General features: G+C 51.4%; 3 protein-coding genes across 6 annotated transcripts in view; all 3 read left to right on the top strand.

The window, feature by feature from the left end:
* kat6a (K(lysine) acetyltransferase 6A) overlaps positions 1-6,275 on the top strand; it is a 35,050-nt gene extending 28,775 nt beyond the window's left edge. For all 3 annotated transcript variants that reach the window (XM_076048297.1, XM_076048294.1, XM_076048295.1), the window contains exon 17: positions 133-6,275. In XM_076048297.1, the coding sequence (XP_075904412.1) occupies positions 133-3,638 (3,506 nt within the window). In that variant the 3' untranslated portion in view covers positions 3,639-6,275. The remainder of the gene's footprint in view (positions 1-132) is intronic.
* A 1,181-nt stretch (positions 6,276-7,456) lies between these two features.
* On the top strand, positions 7,457-14,186 carry ap3m2 (adaptor related protein complex 3 subunit mu 2). 2 transcript variants are annotated; one of them, XM_076048289.1, is made up of 9 exons: positions 7,457-7,614; positions 9,157-9,441; positions 9,604-9,775; positions 9,995-10,132; positions 10,233-10,318; positions 10,886-11,019; positions 11,392-11,599; positions 11,707-11,851; positions 12,118-14,186. In XM_076048289.1, exons 2-9 carry the CDS (start codon positions 9,169-9,171, stop codon positions 12,216-12,218), a joined length of 1,257 nt encoding a protein of 418 aa, XP_075904404.1. In that variant the 5' UTR covers positions 7,457-7,614; positions 9,157-9,168; the 3' UTR covers positions 12,219-14,186. The 2 variants fall into 2 exon arrangements, with proteins under 2 accessions (XP_075904404.1, XP_075904405.1); XM_076048290.1 differs by having other exon boundaries at positions 7,477-7,605.
* Positions 14,187-14,471: 285 nt separating this feature from the next.
* Positions 14,472-18,321, top strand: LOC142902923 (CXXC-type zinc finger protein 5-like; the record flags this gene model as incomplete). The annotated part of the gene is made up of 2 exons (XM_076048257.1): positions 14,472-14,717; positions 17,566-18,321. A coding segment is annotated over exon 2 (354 nt), but the record flags the coding sequence as incomplete, so codon positions are not given.
* Between the last annotated feature and the right edge of the window lie 5,650 nt (positions 18,322-23,971).

Here is a 23,971-nt window from a genome sequence, read left to right as displayed (position 1 = left end):
ATGTTTCCAAGACCCCAAATTTTAGAAATAAAAATAAGATAAAAAAAATTGTCTGAGATGCACATTGCTTGAGTGTCGCTGGTCGCTTTTCATTTTTTAAAATCACATTTATTCTCTTTTTTTCCCCCCCAGAATTGACGCCTGTGCTGAAGCCAGTCGCCGCCCTGCCAGCGAACCCGTCGGAGGCGCTGTCGGCCGCCCCCGAGGCGCCGGTCAAGAAGAAGAAAGGCTGGCCCAAGGGGAAGAGCCGCAAACCGCTTCACTGGAAGAAGCGAGGCCCCGGGAAGCCGCCGGGCGTCGGGGCGAGCGCGGGAGGTCCCGCCCAGGACCCCCCGCCCCCCAAGATCAAGATGAAGCCCGGCCGAAAGCCCCGCAGCTGGTACCTGCAGCGGGCGCAGGAGGAGGCGGAGAGGCAGGAGCAGGAGCGGCAGCGGCTGCTGGCGCAGCTGGATAAGGACTCCCCGCTGCTGCTGCGGCCCGACGAGCGCAAGCGGGTGTGCAGGACCGGCGGCGACGGCCGGCAGAAGGACTCGGACGACGAGGACGACTACCTGCCCAAGCCGGTCGAGCAGAAGGTGCCCAAGCGGCGAGGCAGGCCGCCCAAGAACCGCAACCTCTGCCAGCCGCCGCCTCCGCCACCACCACCACCGCAGCAGCAGCAGCAGCAGCCCGCCCCCAAGCCGCCTCCCACCTCCGAGCCAGAGGAGGATGAGGACGAAGAAGAGGAGGAGATGGAGAGAACGTGGGAGGAGGACAAGCCCAGCCGTCCTCCGTCCCGCCCCCTGCTGTCCCCGTCCAACTCCTCCTCCACCACCGCAGGGCCCCGAGCCCCACAGGCCCGGCCTCAGGACGCAGAGGCAGGAGACCGGGAGGAGGAAGAGGAGGAGGAGGATGACGACGACGACGACGAGGAAGACAGGGAGGAAGAGGAATGCGCAGGCAACGGCGCCGCCAACAGGCGAGTGGCCGTCACTCCGGGCTCCGGGAGCAGACGCAGCGAAGACCACGACGCAGACGACGAGGGTGACGGATACCTGGAGAACAAGAGCAGCAGCAGCAGCGGCGGCGGCAACAAGAAGAGGAAGAGCCAGGAATCAGACAACGATGAGGACGATGAAGAGGAAGAGGAGGAGGAGGAGCCTGCCTCTCGTGCGAGCTCTCCACCGGTGAAGGAGGAGCCGCAGGCCGGAGAGTCTTTTTTAGACCTGGAGAGCAGCGTGGCGCCAGACTACGTCAGCAAGCAGGAGGAGGACGAAGAGGAGGAGGAGGCTGAGGAGGAAGAGGAGGCGGCGGCAGCGACGACGGCGCAGGATGCCAAGTGTCCGCCCGCCCCGGCCGACCCGCAACAGGAGGAGCGGCGGCGGCGGGAGCAGGAGGAGTCGGCGGCGGCCGCCGCCGCCGTAGAGACGGTAACAGCCTTGTCGGCGCCGACCGAGCTGGAGATGCAGCCGCTGCATCCCGACGACAAGGACGTGGCGCTGCTGATGGAGCCGCCGCACGGCCACCCTCACGGCCATGCCCACCAGCACCCGGACTTCAAGGAGGAGCTGGGCCACCACCACCACCACCCGCACCCGCACCACCACCCGCACCACCACTCCAACGAGCTGGACCTGGAGACCATGCAGGCGGTGCAGTCGCTGACGCAGGGCGAGTCCCAGGACGAGGAGGCGGAGCCGCACCAGCCGCACCACGGCGCCTACCAGGACTGCGAGGAGACGCTGGCGGCGTGCCGCACGCTGCAGAGCTACAGCCACACGCCGGGCGAGGCCGAGGAGGAGGCGGCGGCCGCGTTGGCGCTGGTGGAGGAGTGCGGCGCCTCCCAACACAGCAGCCCCCTCCCGAACCCCCCCGCGGCAGCGCCGCCACCTGCCACCGCCGCCTCTGCCCTGCCGGGCCAGTCGGTCCGCTCGGTCAACAGTCCCGGCATCGGAGCCGGCATTATGGATGCGGCGGCGGCGGGGCAGAGAGGCGGCACGCCGGGTCCCACCGGGGCTGCAGGCGGAGCAGGCGGCGGCTACACCCAGATCACGCCGGAGCACCCCAGCTCGCTGTCGGCCCCCTCGCAGCAGAACATGGAGACGTCGCCCATGATGGACGTGCCGTCCGTGTCGGACCACTCGCAGCAGGTGGTGGACAGCGGCTTCAGCGACCTGGGCAGCATCGAGAGCACCACCGAGAACTACGACAACCCCAGCAGTTACGACTCCACCATCGGGGGCGGAGGCGGCGGCGGAGGCAACGGAGGCGCCGTGGCCGGAGCTCCCGCAGCAGCGGCGGCGGCGGCGGTAGGGTCGTCCTCCTCCAGCTCGGCCACGCCCTCCTCCTCCGCCACCTCCTCGTCCTCCTCCTCCTCGCAGGCCAACAGCTGCTCCTACGTGCCGCCTCCCAGCCTCACGTCCTCGGCGGGCGGCGCGGGGTCTCAGATGGCGATGGGCAGCTGCAGCCTCATCCAGCAGACGGGACCCGGCGGCAACGGCGGACCCCAGCCGCCGCCGCCGCCTCCACCGCCGCCTTCCAACACGCCCGGCTGCGGCATCAAGTCGCCTCAGAGCTGCGGCGTGATCGAGCGGCCGCCCAGCACCAACCAGCAGCAGCAGCAGCAGCAGCAGCAGCCGCCGCAGCAGCAGCAGCCGCAGAAGAAGGTTCAGCAGCAGCAGAACCCTCAGCCTCCCCCGTCAGCCCCACCACCACCGCAGCAGCAGCAGCAGCAGCAGCAGGCCCTCTCCCAGTGCAGCATGGGAAACGGCTTCGCCTCCACGCCGATGATCATGGAGATCCCAGAGAGCGGCGGCGGCGGCGGTGGCGGCCGCACGCTGTACGAGCGCATGGGCCAGGACTTTGGCGCCGGCGGCTACCCGCAGCCCTCGGCCACCTTCAGCCTGGCCAAGCTACAGCAGCTCACCAACACGCTGATGGAGCCGCACGCCATGTCCTACTCGCACTCGCCCTCCGTCACCTCCTACGCCACCAGCGTGTCGCTCTCCAACCCGGGGCTGGCGCCGTCGCCACACGCCGCCCTGCCGCCGCCGCAGGGCCAGCCCACCATGACGCCGCCGCCCAACCTGGCGTCGGGCACCATGAACCTGAGCTCGCTGCAGCTGCAGTGCAACATGCCCGCCGCCAACATCGGCTTGGGCCCGCCACCGCCGCACGCCCAGCGGCTGCAGGGTCAGATGGCCGCCGTCAAGGGCCACATCTCCATCCGCAGCAAGGTGCCTCAGCAGCTGGCGCCGGCGCCGCCGCCCCCGCCGGGCCCCCACCAGCAGCAGCTGTACGGGCGCAGCTCGGGCGCCGTGGCCATGCAGGGCACGCCGCGCACCCTGGCCGTGCAGCGCGGCATGATGCCCAACCTCATGCCCACGCCGGCCTACAACTCCATGAACATGCCGCTCAACGCCATGTCGGCCGGCTACCGCATGCCGCAGCCCATGATGAACAGCGGCTACCACGGCAACCCGCCCTACATGAACCAGCCGGCGCAGTACCCCATGCAGATGCAGATGGGCATGATGGGCGGCCAGGGCTACGCTCAGCAGCCCATGCAGCCCAACCACCACGGCAACATGATGTACACGGGCCCCACGCACCACAGCTACGCCGGCGTGCCCAAGCAGTCGCCGTACATGAGCAGATGAGCGGCGGAGAACGCGGCAGCTTGGCTGAACTCTCGCGATTGAAAAGCCCGACGCGTCGCTCCCGTTTCGCCCTCTCCGCCGCGTTCATCGCGGCGGGCACGAGCGGAGAGGAGGTGGGCGGAGTCAGAGAGGGTCTTTGGGTACACCCTCGTCCCCTCCTTTCATTTTTTTTTTTTAGTTTTTTTTTTTCACCTAGGTTGACTTGATTTTTTTTTTCCTTTCTGACTGGGGCTTGTCGTTCCCCTGCACTCCCAGCTGGCGGCGCTGCGGCAGCGAGCCACTTTGAACCCCGGCCTGGTCCGGGGTGTCGGAGGAGGAGGGCGTGTACATGGACCTCTTAGCCGCACCGAGCCACTGCCGGGCCGGCGGGCGGGCGGACGCTGTCCGAGACGGCCCGTCGGGCGTCGGGACGCCGGCGGCGGAGAAAAGGCGACGCAGGAGCTTCACTTCCTGTCTGACTGTGAATGAAAAACCAGGGTAGCGGGAGGGGACACGTACAAAACAAAAGAGGAATCAAAAGAGGCGACCGTGGTCAAACTGAATATATTCAACCATGCACACAATCTTCTCATCCGTGCGGGAAGCCTTACTGCGGGGACACGAGGCAAAGCGGTGATTCAACGTTGTCGGCGGAGTCTCGGTTTTGTTAAACATAATATTGAATCCTATTTTTGTTGGGGTTTTTTTTTGTTTTGTTTTTTTTCTGTTTTGTTGATTGTTTTATAGAATACTCGCGTGCAGTCCGACCTCTTATATGCTTTGGTCTTTATACACACACACACACACACACACACATATATATGTATATATATATATGTATATGTGGCATTCTGAAACGGTGAAGCGCGTCCTGTGGCCCTGCGGGGCCAGCCGAGGAGCCAACGCTGTTTCCAGGTGTTTTTTCTAATAGTTGAACAGAAAACAGGCGGCGCCGCCACAGGCGAGACGGAGCTCGTTAGTCGTCTCACTAAATGTCCATGACTTCAGATTGGTAGCATTATTTTGCAGCCACCACTATTAAAAAAAAAAATAATAAAAAAAAAATGTTTAGATGTAAATATTCTGGTACTTCCCAACGTCCAGCACACACGAGAACACGCGACGCACTCACACACACACACACACACACACACACACACACACACACACACGCAGGCACAGGCGAGCTGGCTCTTGTGAGCGGCTTGCCCAGACGTTCTACACTCCACTGGCAGACGGTGAACTATGTCAGCCCCTTTTTTTATTATGATTATTATTGACTTGTTTTAGCAGTTTAGGGAACGGCAGATCAAACGGTGGAAGCTTTCCGGCGGAGCCGCTTCCTTCTGACGGCTGGCTTCCCCCTGCAAGTGTTAGCCACTCGGCCAGCTCCACGAGTCTGCTCTCAGACGGTGTTAATTGTGCCCTTTATTTTTGTATTATTTCTGTCTCTGGAAAAGCTCTGCACTCCCATTGGCTAGAAAAACTAGCGGGCGACCTTGGCGACAGGCTCCGCCCCCTGCCCCAGTATTCCAAGTCAAAAAGACGAGTTTTCATTTTTCGTTTTTCTTACAGACGCAACACTGCATACTTCACCCGTGTGTATTGTTCTGTCCTGTACGTATGATGATGATTATTATTATTATTATTATTTTCTTTTCTTTTTCTGAATTTTATCAGACCGGGCAGCTTTCTTTTATGAAACGAGCTGACTCTTTTTGACTTTAGAAAAAGAAATCCTATTGTAGAGAAACTGTTTTTCTATAATATAAAAAGGAAACTCTGACATTGATATTGGTACTGTCATTTTTTTCACTTCTGTTTCAGGATTTAAAAAAGATTAAAAGAAAAAAAAAGAGAAAAAAAACAACATTTTCTAGCTCGCCTCTTGGGTAACGGTTACTAAGAAATTCAAAATTAAAAAAAAAAAAAAACAACAACTCACTTTTAGTGACGTTAAGATGCCTTTAACCTCTCCATTCCATCTCATCTCTAGAGTTTTTCTATCTTTGTGTAGTATAATAATGCTATTTTAAACAAAAAGGACTACAAATATCTAAAGGTCACTCGGCATTCTTTACTTTTGTTTTGGGTTATTTTTTTTTACTTGTGAGTGTGTGTGTGTGTGTGTGTGTGTGTGTGTGTGTGTGTGTGTGTGTGTGTGTGTGTGTGTGTGTGTGTGTGTGTGTGTGTAGGAAGACTTCCTGACATTTGAGAGGCATGTATAAAGGAGCTCAGTATATTTCTGTCTGTTTATATCGCTTCCCTTTTTGTATCCTTTGTAATTGTACATGTTGCGTTGTATACTAAGAGAGAACGCAAACTAAATGGAGGCGTGACGGCTGCGCACGGCGACAGGTTGGTGCAGCGGCCTCGGCTCTCCACTCTGTCCATGTATGTATTTCCATTTCTTCTGTTTTTTTGTTTTGTTTCTTTTTTTCTTTCTTTCTTACTTAGCAAGTACTTTCAAAGAACTCTGTACATTTTAACATAAAATGAAAATAAATTATGTTGAGCCAGTTGTGTTTTCAGCTCTTTAAACGTTACTGTGAGCCGGCAGCGTCGTCCCGGCCCACCGCTTCCAGATGCTTTAATCCTGATTATCATGTACATTTCCCAAAATAGATCTTAAATAAACTGAGTATTTTGTATTTTGAATTGCTTTGTTTTTATGCTTTGGGGATCATTTTGATCATTTTCTCTCTAATGCACTCTGATTACGGATGAACAGGGAGGTTCTCAGCAGAACCTAAAATTAATGGTTAAAGGCTGTAAAATGTAGTCGTATCCAGTGGGCCTATAATTTGAGGTTATTTTTAGCCTGTATGCACCTCATTCTAGGAATATGATTCCACGTTAGCTACAGAAACGTAATAGCCGCCTCTTTAAATCAGCAGTTGTTTTGTACAATGTAGTTTATATACATGCTGCATATACTTTCTATTCTGTTATGCTGGTGAATGTATCACTTAGGCATTTCATGATAACCCTTGAAATGTGTCTTTATAGCTACGGTTTTTTTTTCTCTTTTTTCCCTTGTTTCATAGCCTGAATATTTTGCCCAAATAAGTTTGTGACAAACAAAATGTTTTGTCCAAAAAGAGCAAACTTATTATTTATTGCGTTTACATCAAAGTAAACGTCAGGAACTGCATTTTGGACTGTCTGGTCTATGGTGGCCTCTAGCTGTCACTATTGGAAAGTATCTCTTACGTCAAAATGCATCGATTATTGATGAGTGAATTTCTCGCACAGGTCCTGCTTAAAGCTGTGTCACGCAGTGTGAAGTTACTCATAATCAAACACTGCATGGATGGAGTTTATCTTGTGGGTGTGACAGACATAATCTCACAACGGTGTATCGTTGGTTAGTTTACATCCAGAGTTGCAGAACCTGTTGCGTGCCATTTTGACGCTACCGACTTTAAGTGTCGTAAGTTTAAAAAAAAAAAAAAGAAAAGAAAAGAAAAAAGAAGAAGTAAAAATTCAATGCACCTAGCATTTACTGAATCTGTTATAGAATTGCGCCTGAAACATGTTGAAAGCACCGTCGAAATTAAACGAAAGATTTCGACCCTGAACAATTCGGGCATTTAAACATGTTAATAACCATCCGAAAGTGCCGTCACAGTGCCTTCTTCCTCCCTGAGCGGACGGTCCGTCGGTCACAAGATGAAATCTGATACTGAAAACAAAATGTCACCCCGGCGACATTGGACCAATCAGCGAGCGTCGCTTCCGGTGTTTACCGCAGTTTTCCTCGTCAACGGTCCAATCGCGGCCGAGTCAAGAGCAGAAGCTCGCCGCTCTGAGGGCGGGACCTGAAACCCCTTCCTCGTTTCCGATTGGCTCTCCGCGCTCCGCCGCTCCTTGCTTCCTCGCATCATCCGGATCTCCTCTCCGCCTAACGGGAAGCGGCGACGACTAGCTCCGTAATCCTTCAGCGAGGGGAAAAGGGGTAACAAGGCGAGTTTTCCACGTCCTTAAAGTGAGCACGGTGAGTGAGCACTGAAGAACTAACATTTTTTTGTGCGTGTTGTTTTCTTTTATTTTCTACGTGTTCGTACCGTGCACCGGCCAGGGAGGGCAGGGGGGGGGGGCTCCTGCTGTCATGAGACTGCGGGAGGCAGGAGGAGGAGGGACGGATGTAGCTTAGCATCTTACCCAGAGATGGAATGGAGGCCCGAGGACCGCAAAAACACATACAGCCAGCCTCGTTGTGTTTGTATAGAGATGTATGTGTGTTTTTAATTTTAATTTATAATTTATTGTTTGAGCCTGGTGCTACTTTAGTGGCAGTGTGGTAACACCTGCTGTCCTCCGCTCTTAAATCGATCGCACCGCCGCCTGTTTAATTCATAATCCGGTGTCATATTTCACGGCCACAGTAAATTGACGCTAGCCAACAGACCTCACCGCCCGTGAGTGTTTGTGTTAGAATCATTTATGTATCTACTTCTGGTTTATGTGTTTTTTGTTTTGTTTTTTTGCGAGGTAGGCAAAAAAAAAAAAAAAAAAAACGCAGTTCGAAATCGCAAAAGTCATTTTTTTTTTCCTCAAACTTTTTTTTTTTTTTTTTTTAAATTATGTAGCATATTTAATTAATCATCCATCAGAGGCTAAATTATTTCGTGAAGTTTATGACCATAGAATGTCACCTAAATACATTATCGTACCTTAAAATCAATAAATGAATACTGCTGGTTCTTACTAGTTGCAATAAAGCGACATGACGTTGCCTTGTATTAAAACAAAAAAACAAACAAACCCACAATCCTTTGCTTCCAGATGCTGTGTGTTGTTTCTCAGTGTGGTGGCGTGGAAACGACTGTGAAGCGAGTAACAATGACAGTGGTGCTCTGTGTTGTCGCACATGATCTGAAGCTTTATCCCGGTGGAAGCCTCAGAGAATGAGTCACATGGGAGGAGGGAGGGCTCCAGTTTGAAGAAGTGTGTGTGTGTGTGTGTGTGTGTGTGTGTGTGTGTGTGTGTGTGTGTGTGTGTGTGTGTGTGTGTGTGTGTGTCCTTTGCCATTATATCTCATTTCAGGCCCTGCAGTCCCAGTTTCACTGAAAAGAGATCTAGTTTTAGAAAGTCCTCTCTTGGAATCTGCTGGTTATTTAAATTGAGTAGAATTTTTATTTATTCATTTATTCAGGCCCTGTCTATCATGGTTGTATTTTGTATTTTTGCGTGCTAAGAATTCCAATATTGTTTGAAATTGTTTCCTTCCCAACATGCAGTGCCTCTCTCCTGTCAGTGAACAACAGAGAAGATTCATCCTTTACTTGTTCTGCTTGGCCTACTCTCAGAGAGTGTGTGCTGAAACAAAGTCCTGGTTTCAGGCCTTTGTGATGTCACAAAGGGTGCCGATGCCTTCACCAGGGGTTTTAGTAGAAGGCTGTAAACAGAGGGCTAAATATGCTGTTTTCCAGAGCTCTCGGGAGTTTTTTGGCCTTTCAGTCGTCGGCGCTTGTGTTATTTTTTTGTTTATGGTTTAACCCCTCCCACTTTCTCACCCCCGCCCTGTCGCTCTCAGCCTGCCGCCAGGATGATCCATAGCCTCTTCTTGGTCAACGCCTCGGGGGACATTTTCCTGGAGAAGCACTGGAAGAGCGTGGTCAGCCGCTCCGTGTGTGACTACTTCTTCGAGGCGCAGGAGCGAGCCACCGAGCCGGAGAACGTGCCGCCCGTCATCCCCACGCCGCACCACTACCTCATCAGCGTGCTGCGGCACCGCATCTTCTTCGTGGCGGTCATCCAGAGCGAGGTGCCGCCGCTGTTTGTCATCGAGTTCCTGCACAGAGTCGTCGACACCTTCCAGGTTCGGGGGGGGGGGAAACCGACACCTTCGCCTCTCGTGGTGTTTTTTTTTTTTTCTCTCTGACTTCCCTTCCGTTTTGTCTGTTCTTCTCCTCTCCTTCCCTCCCTCACTCCCTCCCTCCTCCACCTCCTCTTCCTCCTCCTCCTCCTCCTCCTCTCTCAGGACTATTTCGGCGTGTGCACAGAAGCTGCGATCAAAGACAATGTGGTGGTGGTCTACGAGCTCCTGGAGGAAATGCTGGACAACGGATTTCCTCTCGCCACCGAGTCCAACATCCTGAAGGAGCTCATCAAGCCTCCCACCATCCTGCGCACCATGGTCAACACCATCACAGGTGTGTGTGTGTGTGTGTGTGTGTGTGTGTGTGTGTGTGTGTGTGTGTGTGTGTGTGTGTGTGTGTGTGTGTGTGTGTGTGTGCAACCCGTGACCCTGAGCGCAGGAAGAAGCGGGTATGGGAAGTGTACATGTGTGGATTGATGCATTGCGTTGACTGTGTGTGTGTGTGTGTGTGTGTGTGTGTGTGTGTGTGTGTGTGTGTGTGTGTGTGTCGCAGGCAGCACCAACGTGGGCGAGCAGCTGCCGACTGGCCAGCTGTCGGTGGTGCCGTGGCGCCGCACCGGCGTCAGGTACACCAACAACGAGGCTTACTTTGACGTGGTGGAGGAGATCGACGCCATCATTGACAAGTCAGGTAAGAGGCGGCGAGTCTTTTTTTTTTTTTTTCCTCCCCGACAGAAACGCACTTTTGTGGCTCGTGGGTGCGACTGACGTGACTCCGTCTTCTCGCTCAGGCTCCACCATCACAGCAGAGATCCAGGGGGTCATCGACGCATGCGTCAAGCTGACGGGGATGCCCGACCTCACGCTGTCATTTATGGTGAGCGTCTCTACCGGTGAGCAGCCTCCAGTGGCGCCCAGCGGGCAGTCAGAAGTGGGCGGGGAAAAAATCTCAGCTCTTGTATTAGCGGTCAGAGTTCGAGCAACCGGTGATGGGACCTGCAACACCGATGTGTTGGTGCATGTGTGCAGCTCGCAGAGCGGTGCGTGTATCGCTTTAAGGAAAAGTCACATGACCTATAGAGGCGCTGTCTGGCCCGCCACTGAGTTGCCAGACTGGGTTCATAAGGAAATGCAGTCACTGCCACAAAGACAGAAAGAATCTCTTTCACTTCAAGCTGTGATTTGGAGCCTGAAAATAGAGAAAAGGTGTCCGCAGCATGTGACCATTTTGATCTAATGACGGCTAAAGTTCAAAGTTCAAAGGTTTATTGTCATATGCACGGTAGCACAGTAGTTGTGCTATCCAATGAAAGGTGTCGTACTGAGAAGCAGTGGTAAATGGACCAAGTGGCACAGCAGCAATATCGTTTGTTTGGGTAAAGTGCAGCAAAGCTTGGCAGCCTTCACTACCTGCACATTCAGCCTCTCTGCCTCCGTCTCCCAGAATCCTCGGCTGCTGGACGACGTCAGCTTCCACCCGTGTGTCCGGTTCAAGCGCTGGGAAGCCGAGCGGATCCTCTCCTTCATCCCCCCCGACGGCAACTTCCGCCTGCTCTCCTACCACGTCAGCTCTCAGAAGTCAGTGTCTGTCTGTCTGTCTGTCTCTCTGTCTGGCTGTCTGTCTGTCTGTCTGTGTCCACTCATCCGTCCTCAGCCAGTTCGTCGACTCACTCTGATTTGGCACAATACAGAAAAGAGCAATAAGGACAATAAACAATACAGGATACAGAAACCAACTATTCATATTCAAAAAAAATTTAATTTATTATTTACATAGATATTTATGCAGTGTATATATGTTATTTATTTATATGGATGTCTTAAAAAAAGTGTTTTACTTCTTGCAACGATGTGCATTGTTTTCTTACGTTTTCGCTTTTTATTTTATTTTATGCCTGTGTGCCTATTATGCATGCGTTCATTTATTCATTTCCCGCCTCCGTCCTCCAGCCTGGTGGCCATCCCCGTGTACGTCAAGCACAACATCACCTTCCGCGAGGGAAGCTCTCAGGGCCGCTTCGACCTGACGCTGGGGCCCAAGCAGACCATGGGCAAGGCAGTGGAGTCGGTGCTGGTCAGCAGCCAGCTGCCCCGGGGGGTCCTCAACGCCAACCTCAACCCCTCCCAGGGGACCTACACCTTCGACCCCGTCACCAAGGTACTGCTGTAGCTGTAGTGCGGCTGCGGAGCGCTCAGACCCGCTGCCAGTGCGGGTGCGGGGGTTTGATTCACCTGTCGCATTGATTTCCTGGTGGTTTTTGCTAGATGCTGTCGTGGGACGTGGGAAAGATCAACCCTCAGAAGCTCCCCAGCCTGAAAGGCACCATGAGTCTGCAGGCCGGCGCCTCCAAACCGGATGAGAACCCCACCATCAACATCCAGTTGAAGATCCAGCAGATGGCCATCTCAGGTATGGCAGGTCGAACATGGTCAGCGTTGGCAGGTAGCCCACCAAGGGCCACACGAGTAGTCTGCCTGTGTGCAGGGAGGCTTAGTGGCCACTAGATGGCAGCAATGCAACAAAGAAGAGCTCAGGCGACACACCCAGGACAGCCAGTGCCTGTCAATCCCCTGGCTTTGTGTTGCAGTGACTCAGTGTGTGTGTGTGTGTGTGTGTGTGTGTGTGTGTGTGTGTGTGTGTGTGTGTGTGTGTGTGTGTGTGTGTGCGCTCTCCAGGTCTAAAGGTGAACCGGCTGGACATGTACGGAGAGAAGTACAAACCCTTCAAAGGCATCAAGTACATGACCAAGGCAGGCAAGTTCCAGGTGCGGACATAGAGGGCGCCAGAGGCGGACTCGCGGACCAAGCCATCATGTGACTGACGGGGGGGAGGGCTTTGGGGGGCTTGGGTTTGTATCTTCCCAGTGTGTAAGCCAGTGTTTTCAGGACTAGCCTAGAGGAACCTGGAGGGACTGCAGCGTTGCTCTGACTCAGTCTGGAGGATCAGCTTCAACATTTCCAGCCACTGAACTGAACTGGGAGGAGCTGGTGGTCAGATGCAGGTGCACCGGTGTCTGTCCACCACCAGGGGGGGGGGGGGTTTAGAACATGTTAAAGAGGGCAGATTGATGCTCACGGCTGCAGCAGAGAGAAGAACCTCCACCCTCCACTCGGTTCATTTCAATCACCCAACCGCTGTCCTCTGAACTCACCGTCCAGAATTAGTAAAGTCCCTCAGCTGCTTGCTGCTCCTGCCACGTCTGCTCCTCTTCACACGTCTTCATCGGGACTTTCTCTGTCTTTTCACATCGTTGCTGCCGTCCTAAAGTTGGACCAAGCTTTAAAAAAAAACATTCCTTTTATGACTTTTATTTTGTATTTGTTTCAATCTGCACCGTGTCTGTGCACATTTCCTCAGACTGAATGTCGCAGTCCCGACTCAGATGTTTGGACCAAGCGTTGTGACGGTGGTTTCTCTCTCTCTCTCTCTCTCTCTCTCTCTCTCTCGCTCTCGCCCTCTCTCTCTCTCGCTCTCGCTCTCTCTCTGTGTGAGTTCCACACTCAGACAGAAGAGACCGACCAGCAGCTGCAGCAGCACCTCCGTAAACATGTAATTACCGGCACGCCACCAGACTGAGCGCCTCGCTGTTTCCTGCTAACGCTGCGACTGAAGAAACTGCGATGTCGCTCTGAAAGAAGTGAGGTGCTGGCTACTTGCTGGAGTCCATTTCAATCCTAGGAAGCTCAGCCAGTCGCAGGTGCGTTGCTGCGTTCAGGTGCGGCTCGGACTCTCCTGTACGCGTCCTGTTCTCTACCAGTCAAAAGTTTGGACACATTCTTCTGGTTGGATAGTTTTTCATTCATTTTCACGACTATTGACATTCTAGATTTATCACTCAAGGCATCAAAACTCTGAATAAACACATATGGAATATGTATCAAACCCCAAAGTGTGAAATAACTCAACCAAGGTTTATATTTCAGATGTTCTGCATTTAGGCTGTTGGACTTTTTTTTTTTCTTTTGCCACATGAATCCACAGAACTTGCTCATATATTTGACATCTTCAATGTGTATCTACAGTGTAGAAGGTGGTCAAGATAAAGAAGAAGCAGGTGTGTCCAAACTGTTGACTGCTTTAGCATACAGGACTCGGCGCCGAGCCTCTGCGAGCCCGAACCAAAGTGTCGCTGCAGGGAGAAGGAAGTTGTGAGTCCTGCTGGTGCACACGAGGAAGTCACAGCGAGTTCACGTTTCTCTGCTGGGCTCCTGGACCTCCTGGACCTCCCGTGCAGCTGGTCGCTCTCCTTCTCCACCTCCTCCTCCGTCCTTACTCTCTTCCCTCCACCACTCTGTCTGCAACACTGGACGAGAGCGCGACACACACCCAGTGTGTCCTGGAAGACGCTCTCGCTGCAGCTGTATTTATTATTTATTGAAACTCCACAAGTGATTGTTTTCAGCTCGAGCGTCGTGTCTGTGAGCGTGACCCACGTCTTCAGAAAAGAATGAAAAAAAAACACTCCAGAATCTCTCCGCACCACTCGTCGATGAGCCGACGGACCACCGGGTGATTGATTTGTTCCCACAGTTTTTGATCCAGACGATTTCAAAAGTGCGCGTCCCTGAATCTGGGGAGGGGGGGGGGGGGGGGCGAGAAATCCAAAGCGACTCTGATGATTAAAGCGTTGTCTCGCTCCGACCGGAGATACCTCGGAGGAAAACGGACGGCTTAGTGTGATTGTGAAACAGCCACTGGAGTGAACCTCTGCTGTATCAATAAAGATTTGATGTGTTCTAACTGGCGAATGACACCTGTCAATCATTGGTAACGTGTTTGAAACAACATCAAGTGAGCAGATCCAGTCAACACAACTGGAGCTCGACCCCACTGACCAGTGCAGGGTCTCTCTCTTTCTCTCTCTCCCCCTCCGCCCGGTCTGTGACGTCACTACCCCCCCACACCTCTCCACCGCTCCAGCTGGAAGGAGTCCACTCCATACTTTCCTGAGCGCTCTCTCTCTCTCTACCTCTCCCTCTCTCTCTCTCTCCGCTCAACTCAGCCGCACACCAGCGGACAAGTCAGTTTTTGGCGCAGACCCAAACTTTTTTTTTTCTCCTACACGCTCCTCTTCCAGCCACGAGTCGGTGCTTTTTTTTTTTTTTTAATTTATTTTTTACATATATATACATTTTCTCTTTTGCAGGTGTAGTTTGAGCTACTCTTCAAAAAACAAAAAAAAAAAAAAACAACTTTTTTTTTTTTTTTGCCAGATCTAATTTTTCTATTTGACATCGACAAACTGCGCTATTTTGGACATTTAAAGGCCAACCAGGTTTGTTGCTGATCAGTTTATGTTATATTCCATTATTACATTGATCGATTGATAACTTTGCAATGGGCCGAGTGGACTGAAGGCAGTGATGAGACGGCGTCAAGACAAAAGTTGTGAAATGCATTTTCACCGTTATTCATGTTTTGTTTAGTTTCCCCCCCAAAATTGCAACAACAGCATTTTTGTGATGACGTCGTTTTAATTGATTTTAATCAGCATCACGAGGCTGTTTATCGACAGGCTGCCGCCGTGACCGTACACGCGCACGGATAGTGTGTCGTCGCGCTGGCCGCGAGGTGCGGATCCCGCCACCTGAAGCTATTAAGGGCCACACTCGCGCGCTGTGCCCCCCCCCCCCAAATGTCCTGCTGCTGCTGCTGCTGCAGTGGTTGTAATGGTTGTAGTGCTGCTGGTTGTTGTGTATTCCGCGGCCTTAACTCACTCAGTCGTCCTTATCTTAGTGTCTCATCTCGCGAGGCTCGTTAGCGACGGTGTCGCGCGGCTGTCATCGCGTTTGTTTATCTGATGTCCTCGCGGCTCCCCGCTGCGACGATGTTGAAGGGGAGAGGCCCCCGTGGGCGCGCACGTGGCCGCACAGTAACAGTAATAATAACAGTCGGAGCCGCCGCCGAATCGCTCGCGCTGGAGTTTCCTCTCTGGCGCGTGCGAAGTCAAGTGTTTTTTTTTCTTGGGGGAGGGGGTTGTTCGCACGAGGAGCCCCGCCGTGGAACAAGATGAGACGATTTGATCGATTAAATTTTCACGCCTCAGTTTTTTTTTTCTTCTTTTCTTTTCCAACCGCCTCTTCGCCAATTGATGGCTCCTTCGGGGCGAGGCAGCTGGTTTCTCTGGCCAACTCAACTTTTAGTCGCGCTAGTTAGCAGTGGGCTAGGAAGTAAAATGTGCAAAAATAGTTCTACTTCAATTTTGCCTCTGTTTTTGTTTATCTTTACTTTTGAATCACGTTATTTTTTGTCATGTTACATTTTCTTCTTTCTTCTTTCTTCTTTTCTTCTACACTGCTGTATATATAAGCATAGTTGCTCAAGATTCCCTTTTTTTTATTCTAGCACACCTAAAGAGCCTGACATAGCTCAGGATTTGATTAACAATTCAGCATAAGAACTTCAAGGCTTTCCAACCTTGAAACTGGGTGGTGTCTCCTCTCCAGTCTGGATCCCGGGCAACTTTCTCTGCAGTAGTTAGCAGGTTTTTATTCCTAAAAATTCACCCAAGATCGTCATTTATTTATCATTAGGCCGTTGGGCTTTTTTCAAATGCACCGCCTCTCTTGAGACTTGAACCCACAACGTGCAGGATTCACAGTCCACGTCCAGACAACCTGAGCTGTTTGGCTGTTGCACTATAAAATGCGTCGTTAGTCAAGAGGTTTGATTTATGCGGCACGCCGGTTTGATTGGATTCACATGTGTTGCCCGGAATAAATTTTGCATTGACACAGTTAGTTGCCAGGCCTGCTCTCTGTCCTTGCGCCGGCTGCAGCTGTGTTTGATTTTTCTGTCACGCTCCACTCGTCCTCCTTCTGCACCTCCTCCACCTCCTCTCATACCTTTGGAAAAATCAAGGCGCGCTGCTCACGTGTGAAGCGAGGCGCTCTGTCCCGTCTGTTCCGTCTTAGTGCGCTTCGGCGGACAGGACTGCGATTGGCCTGCTGCTGCTGTTGGCACCGCCCCCGTGATAGATCTAGAATGAACAAAATGTGGGTCTTTGACTTGACGAGTCGATGACAAGGATCTCCAGGTTGACCACTTTCAATCGTCTTTGTCAGGTTCAGTTGAACCAGATGCTTCTCAGCAATGCGGGAAGGCCTGTAGACCTCAGGCTGATCCTTCTGTCGTTTACTCCGGCTTTTACATAAGAAGTTTACAGGGCGCTGAGTTTTATCCACAGCAGCTGCCATTGTCAGGGGGAACAGCTAACTGGAAATTGGAAAAGCGTCCCGTGAAGTTGAACAGAGAGCTCTGGTCCTTCCACCATGAAGCCTGCTGACGGCTGCCTGGAGCGTGTGACCAAAGGACAAAGAGGAATGGCCGCGTGTGTGTGTGTGGGTGGGGGGTGGTACTGATGGGTTCTGCCTATAATGCTGTCCAGTCACATCTGGCAGTGTCATAGTTTCAGAGAGAAAAAAAAAAGAAAAAATCAGCTTTGAGATAATTCTCAATTTCGCTGGTGGGCAAAGTTTTGTAGTTTTATAGGTCTGTTGCAGCAAGTGCGTAACGGTCAAATGCCTGTTCCAATACCAGACCAAGACATATGGGGTTGGAGACCAAGACCAGACCAAGACTTTATATATCAAAGAAAAATAACAACAAAACAGAACCAAATGAGGATGTCACTCTGGGTGTCACAAACAAAGCGTAAAGTGGCAACAGCTGGATTCTTTTCCGTTATTATCGTGTCATTGTAGTGTTGGCTGAGTCTTGACTGGTCTTCATCAAAATCCCCAGTCTGTCCAGTCCCAGACCAAGACAAGACTCAGTAAAAATGTCTCCGCGCTTGAGACCAAGCCCTTAAAAAGTGGTGTGGAAATCAATACCAACCTCCAGCACTACAACACTAGTTTGTGCCTCAATTTGGGTTGGAAAAAAGTGCTTCTTCTGATGTGATTATGCCACCAAAGCAAAGTGTCCAATTTTGCAAAAGCTAATTACGTCTTCAGTTGTAGCCCATCGTAAGTGTTGAACGCGTCCCGACGCGTCTGGGTTGCAGCAGAGCTTCAGGAGGAAGCTCCCCAACATTGCAGCCCAGGAAATGTTTGGATTTGTTTCTAATATTATTTCATCTTTCTCATTTCTTCTCCTCTGCCGCCTCTTGCTGTCACCTGCAGACTGGGTCCAGCCAGGACAGACGCTGCCATGAGTCTCTGAGCCCACCCTGCACACCCCACGCCCTGGTGGCCTGCCAGCCGTCCTTTGCTGAAGTCGCCAACCATGGGGTCCGCTGGGAAGGTTACCGTGCAGACTCTCTGCTTCCGCCCGGGTGACCAGGGCCATGACATAATTAAAAGGTGGTACGGCGTCGAGGGCTCAGATGAGAGGACCGGATCAACAGTTGAGGATAATTTTAGGTCCGCGGCCCACCACAGCTTTTAACTCCCAGCTGGTCCAGGCGGTCCCCGGCCCATGGTGTCGGGTGCTGGTTTTATAAAAGAATTTTAAACTGAGTGATTTTAACTAAATTTTTCTCAACGGTGTGGAGGCCCAATAGCCGTAAGCCCCAGTCAGTCGCCATGCCCATGCCGACGGCAGGGCCCGGTCCTCCACCCGAGGACGTGTATGATTTCTCCATGGACTCGGACGAGGCCCAGTCTCTGGCCCTGAGCGGCAGGTCCTCGGCCAAGACGTCCCCGCTCAGCAAGTACATCGAGACCGAGCACCATCAGGCCGGCCTCTTCTCCCTGCCACCCTTGGACGCCGCTCTCGACCCGCAGAAGAGGAGGAGGAAGAAGTGCGGCACCTGCGCCCCCTGCCTGCTCAAGGAGAACTGCGGTAACTGTGCAAACTGCATGAACCGCAAGACGGGCAAGCAGATCTGCAAGCTGCGCAAGTGTGACCAGCTGAAGAGGCGACGGAACGAGTGGGAGGTAAGCATCTCTTCCCTTTTATTTAGTTGTTATCCATGTTGTTTGGATTGAACACGCTAGGGGCTAAATCAGGGCTGGGCAAACATTTGGACTGGTGGGGCCACAGCAGGTTCTAAAATTTGACAGAGGGGCCAGAGCAGCACAGATGGATGGGGTGTTAGGGTGAGCCGCCTCATAGAAGATAAAATATATCAGGATATATAGAAAACATCAGCTTTAATGTCTATTGAAAAAACAACAACAGCAAAATCAGTGTTTTGAAGCCCCGGGGTGTTTCGCTCTTTATTGAAATGACTCTTCAAACACATGAAACACAGCTATTTTATGACTTACTGACTATTAATATTGTTTCTTCAAGTTTGGATTAAAAAGCGTAGCGGGCCGCATATGGCCCCCCGGGCCGTAGATTGCCCATGTCTGGGCTGGATAGTTAACTGTTTGGTGCAAAGTGTCAAAGAAATGCTCCAAATGGTGTTGATGTTGGGGCAGTGATGCCAAAAACTGCCTTGATTTAATCTGCGCAGTGCGTGCAAAGCACATTCACTCAGCCATGTGTCTCCGCGTGAGCTGGCTGACTCCTGTCGAGCCCGGGCCTGTTTCTCTTTAGGCAGGTTTCAGGTGACCAACAGGATATATAACCAGTGTGGGCTGTGGAGACGTCTTGAGTTACTGCACTGAAGTAGATTATTATGGGTGCAGTTGCGAGCCAGTTTATGGCCATATTTTTTAGTGTGTTTCAAATCAAAGTTCTCACGTCGTTGAAACTTATAAGACATTTTTATAAGTCACTTTTTGTTTAGTCGGTGATGTTGCACATTGACTCGCACCTCCCAGCACCTTTAATAGTTCCCGTCTGTCCCCGCTTCCTGTCCCGCACATTAACTGCTGTCCAACTGCAGCCATAAAGCTACAGTTTGAAAGCCCGCAACAATTGTGCAGTGGCACTAAAACAATTGTTTGGCGCTTGGCCGTGGGGCAGCCAGCGCTGCTCAACAGCAGCGGCCGCAGGATTCCAGCAGTTGCCTGGGCTCTGACCTCTGACCCCGGCGGGCCCGCAGTCAGGGTGGGGGGTTGACCCCAGGCATCTCCCAACTGTTTGTGTGCGCGCGGGTGTGTGAACGGAGGGAAAAAAGAGTGAGGGTTTGTCAAAGTGCGCACTTCTGTGTTAATGGAAGCGCGTGTGCGTGCGCGCGCGTGCGTGTGTGTGTGTGTGGCTCTTTGTGTTTGTCAGCATCTTGCAGGGGCGGGGGATGGGCGGCAGAGAGTGGAGGAGGGAGGCAGGAAGGTGCAGCTAATGGTCAGCAGTAACGGAGGGAGGCGGAAGGAGCAGGAAAAACCAGACTGGGCTTGTAAACGGCGTCTCCTCAAAGAGTCAGACGGCCAAACGAGTGCAGCCGCGCTGCTCCTCTGCGCAAGTCTGCCAATAAAAAGTGGACAAAGAGCTTGGAGCACAATTTCTGCTCCCCAGGCGCCGGGAGGAAAGGCCGCTGAACGCCGCTGCTGGTTTGAAAAGGTTCTGGTTTGAAGATTTAAGATTATTCTTTTTTTTTTGTAACTGTCAGGAATTTATGTCTGTCTGGGTTTCATGCCGCAGCGAACCTCAATTCAAGGGAGGAATGTTGTCCGGTTTCTGATCTGCGCTGACAGAGACGCTGTTTACAAGCCGGCAGCGGCTTCCTGTGTGTGTCGCAGCTGGACCTCCACTGGTGCTTCCTGACGGCTCTTTCTCTGCCACAGATCAGTTTCAGTTGGTGTTCTGAGCATGGGAAAGTCATTCAGATTGGAGCTTTCCAATATGGATCTGCTTGGAAGCTCTCTGATCCAGCTGCCCTGCCTGGGAAGCCTTTTACATTCTGGATAAAGCAAACAACTGCACAGAATCACAGCCATTCCTCTTTGTCGCGTGCTCACACGCTCCAGTCAGCCGTCAAAAGGCGTCACGGTGAAAGGACCCAAGCGGCTTAATGTGCTCACTTCCACAGCAGAGCGCAGAGTCCATTCTTCTTCTGGGAGAATTCTCCAGAAAACAAGACTCTTAGTTTTAACGTTCACCCCAACCCTGATTCACTCATTGATTTCTGAAAGTTTTCAAAAACCAGTAGGGTTTTCTTGTACTTTTTGTTGCAATTGCTGGATTCAGACTCCAGTACTTGGTGACGGTCGGACACTCGCTGCATTTTCACACAACACAGCTTCAGTTGCTGAACATCTCCTCCAGTTTTCTGTATTTTTCTAACAGCCGAGTCTGTGACTGTAGCAGCTCCCTGTAAACAGCACTTTAACCAGTTTGTCTGTCTGTCTGTCTGTCTGTCCGCCCATCCGTCCGTCAATCAATATCCCCTCCCCCACAATCCACCAGTCTCTGCCCCCTGACCTCTGCATGGATGCAGCAGCTGAGCGCCCCCTCCCCCCATCGCCTGGCAACCACATCCTCCATCTTCTGCTCTGCTTCTGGCTCAGTGCTGCAGAATGACGAGTGCTCAGAGTGTCTGATGTAGGACTGGCTCAGGCTCGCACTACCTCTACACTATATATATATATATATATTTATATATATGTATGTATGTATATAAGTATAAATATATACATATTTATGTATTTACATGTATATACATAAGATAACAGATCCGTGTAAAACATATATACACACACGCATATATATTTATATATATGCATATATACAGTATGTTTGGATACATACTGTATATATATGTATATATGTGTATACATATATATATACATATATAAGTGTGTGTGTGTGTATATATATATATATATATATATATATATACATACACACACACACACACATATATATATGTATATATATGTATATATATATATATATATATATATATATATGTATATATATATATATATATATATATATATATATACATACACATACACACACACATATATATATATATATATATATATATATATATATATATATATATATATATATATATATATATATATATATATGAATCCTGTCTTATTTCATCCTGTGGCTTTTGAAGCCTGATGAATGTTTATTTGCTGAAAACAGGAAGTGTAGTAGGTGGAGGGACGTGTAGTGAATATTGCAGTAATTAAGTGCAGACAAGCTAAATTAGTGTCATCACAAACAAACCAGCCGACTCCCTAATTCCAACCCCCCCCCCCACCCAGGACGCTGGAATTTTCATTTCTTAAATATTATTTCATGGTTCCACCTGCCAGCGTGGGACAACCTGTGATCATCAGAGGTTGAATGCTAACATCTGGATGCTAAACAGTTAGCATCAGGTGTCCATGCAGCCCAGTGGCCAACTGGGGAATTGCACTGGAATTTGCAAAGCAGAGGCCCGGACTTTGTCTGAGTGTTTGGGTCTGGAGCGGCCTCAGAGCTCAGCTCTAGCAGGTGTGCCAGCGCCAATCACTTGGATTGGTGATCCAAACTGAGATTGACGAAGCTAGAAAGTCCTCGGCTGAACCCTGGGCAGACCAATCCGACGGTCTCTCTCGGGCGAGCTTTTCACTGGAGGCCGTTAAAAACTTGAAGAGTCGCTGCCAAATGTTGCAGAGACTGTTGTGTGGTGGCGCTGTGCCCAGCATCAAATCAAAGCTGTCCAAAAGCTGTGTCAGGAGTGATGCAAGTTGTGCAGGGGCTTGGGGTTTTAGATTTAGGGGCGGGGCAGAAGCAAGGATCAGCGGCCAATCAGAAGCGAGTTCTAATCTCCATTGCAGAACAAGATAAAGCTCCAGGAAGGCCGACTGCAGTCTCAGTGCCTCGTTCCTTCTTGTGTTTTAGTCATCAATGCCGCCCCTGTTGTCACAAACTCTTCTTCTTTGCGTGTGGAGCTGCGCTCGGCTGTCGGCGGGGACCCCTAGTGGCTGCATCGCCTGGCACTCATTCCAACACACCAAGGACAAAGTGGAAAGAGACTTGCAATGGAATTAAAAAAAAAAAAAAAAAAAAAAATCCAAGAATAAGCTGGGTGGCATCATGTCAGGCTGACAGGTGTAATTCTAGCAGTGCGTCAGAAGAGGGCGCAGGAAAGAAGGGAGCTCTCGGTTCCGCCGCCGTTTTTTATTTGCTTTTTTCTTTTGGCCGTTCCAACCTGCTCTGCCGTCGCCGCTCGTTCGGTTGGCAAATTCCAGGTGCGCCGTTGTTTCCTCATCATCACTCCGTGCACTCTCACACACTCTCTCTCTCTCTCTCTCTCACACACACACACACACACACACACAGTTTGTCGCTGAAGGGAAAACGTAGAAGCCGTTGGAGTCACGTGGCGTCTGAACGTCAGCGTTGATACACTGACTTTATTCCGCGGCTACTTTTCCACCTCTGACGTCAAGGGGTGGTGGTGGTGGTGGTGGGTGGAGATGGGTGGATGAGGCGGTGCGGGGGTGGGAGGGTTTCCATCCCGGTGGTCTGAACGTGTGACATCACGACAACTATCAATTTAAAGACAAGAAAAAGAAAAAAAAACAACATTTTTTTAGAAGCTGGTCTACGAGGCGCCGCTGCCCCTCGATCGCTCGCTCGCTCGCTCGCCCGCCTGCTCGCCCGGTGGGTTCGCTACAAAAAAAACCTGCCGCTGCCTCTCACACACACACACACACACACACACACACACACACTCGGATACAAACACACACGCACGTGGCCGGTGTGACGTCAGCGGAGGGGTTTCCCCGCCAGTCAGACTGACACTGCAACACTGAGCTGCGTCACCGCGTGGCCACACTTCAGCTGCCTCTCTCTCTCTCTCTCTCTCTCTCTTTCTTTTGCCACCGCCGCCGCTGGCCGTCTGCGTCCTCGCCGGCCCGCTGGAAACTTTGGCTGAACCCCTCGGAGGCCGGTCGCTGGTTTTGCAGCTGCTGTGTCTCCGTGGCGTCTCTCCGCTCCTCCGACTCGACTTTTGGTTTTTCTCTTTGCTTCGCTTTTAAAATAGAAAAGAGTTTAGCTTTTTTTTTTTCTTCTGCTCGCCGATTCGGACGGACAGCTTCCCTTTGGTTTGTCGCGGTTCCGCCGAGCAGCCGCAGGACACTGCACTGTTCTTTCTTTTTTTTTTTTTTTTAAAGGATGCAAAAGCGAAGCCACTTTCTCACAGAAATGTGAAGGGTGTGAAAACGTCGCTGTGGCTCTCGCACCCCGCAGTCGCAGCCTCGCCTTGTTGTTGTGTGTCTGGATTTTTTTTTCTCCCTTATTTGTATTGGTGTGAAACTTGTCCACAACCACAAGTGACCTTTGGACACGATGGCATCCTGATTGGTCGGGGAAGAAACAAACAAACAAACAAAAAAACAGCCAAACCTGCACAGGTTCTGCTTCCTCTGCAGCCTGACGTGCTTTGAGTCAGCAGGTCCGGCTCTGCTGTGTAACTCTGCACTTTGCCTGTTTGGTGGGGAGGGGAAACTTTCTCACAGGGAGTGTGTTTGTGTGTGTGTGTGTGTGTGCACGTGCAGCGTGCAGTCTCGTCCACTCCAGTCCAGTTATTGCAGGCAGCCCTGACACAGATGGTGCTCAGTGATACCACATACCAGAGGCATTGTTTAGGGAAGGCGAGTTGGAGGAGATAATTGACAGGCATAGAGACTAGACAACACCCCCCCAACACACACACACACACACACACACACACTGACACAAACCTCC

Source organism: Nelusetta ayraudi, unplaced genomic scaffold, assembly GCF_046127955.1.
Source record: "Nelusetta ayraudi isolate G7.1 ecotype Tasmania unplaced genomic scaffold, CSIRO-AGI_Nayr_v1 ptg000098l, whole genome shotgun sequence".
Classification (NCBI taxonomy): Eukaryota; Metazoa; Chordata; class Actinopteri; order Tetraodontiformes; family Monacanthidae; genus Nelusetta; species Nelusetta ayraudi.
This window is presented reverse-complemented; position numbering and strand designations above follow the sequence as displayed.

What these genes read in the sequence shown, in the direction of transcription:
- ap3m2 (XM_076048289.1), top strand. Translation starts at nt 9,169, where the DNA reads ATGATCCATAGCCTCTTCTTGGTCAACGCCTCGGGGGACATTTTCCTG. An exon ending in CCTTCGACCCCGTCACCAAG is followed by an intron (nt 11,600 to 11,706) that starts GTACTGCTGTAG and finishes GGTTTTTGCTAG; the next exon opens with ATGCTGTCGTGGGACGTGGG. An exon ending in CCAGCAGATGGCCATCTCAG is followed by an intron (nt 11,852 to 12,117) that starts GTATGGCAGGTC and finishes TGCGCTCTCCAG; the next exon opens with GTCTAAAGGTGAACCGGCTG.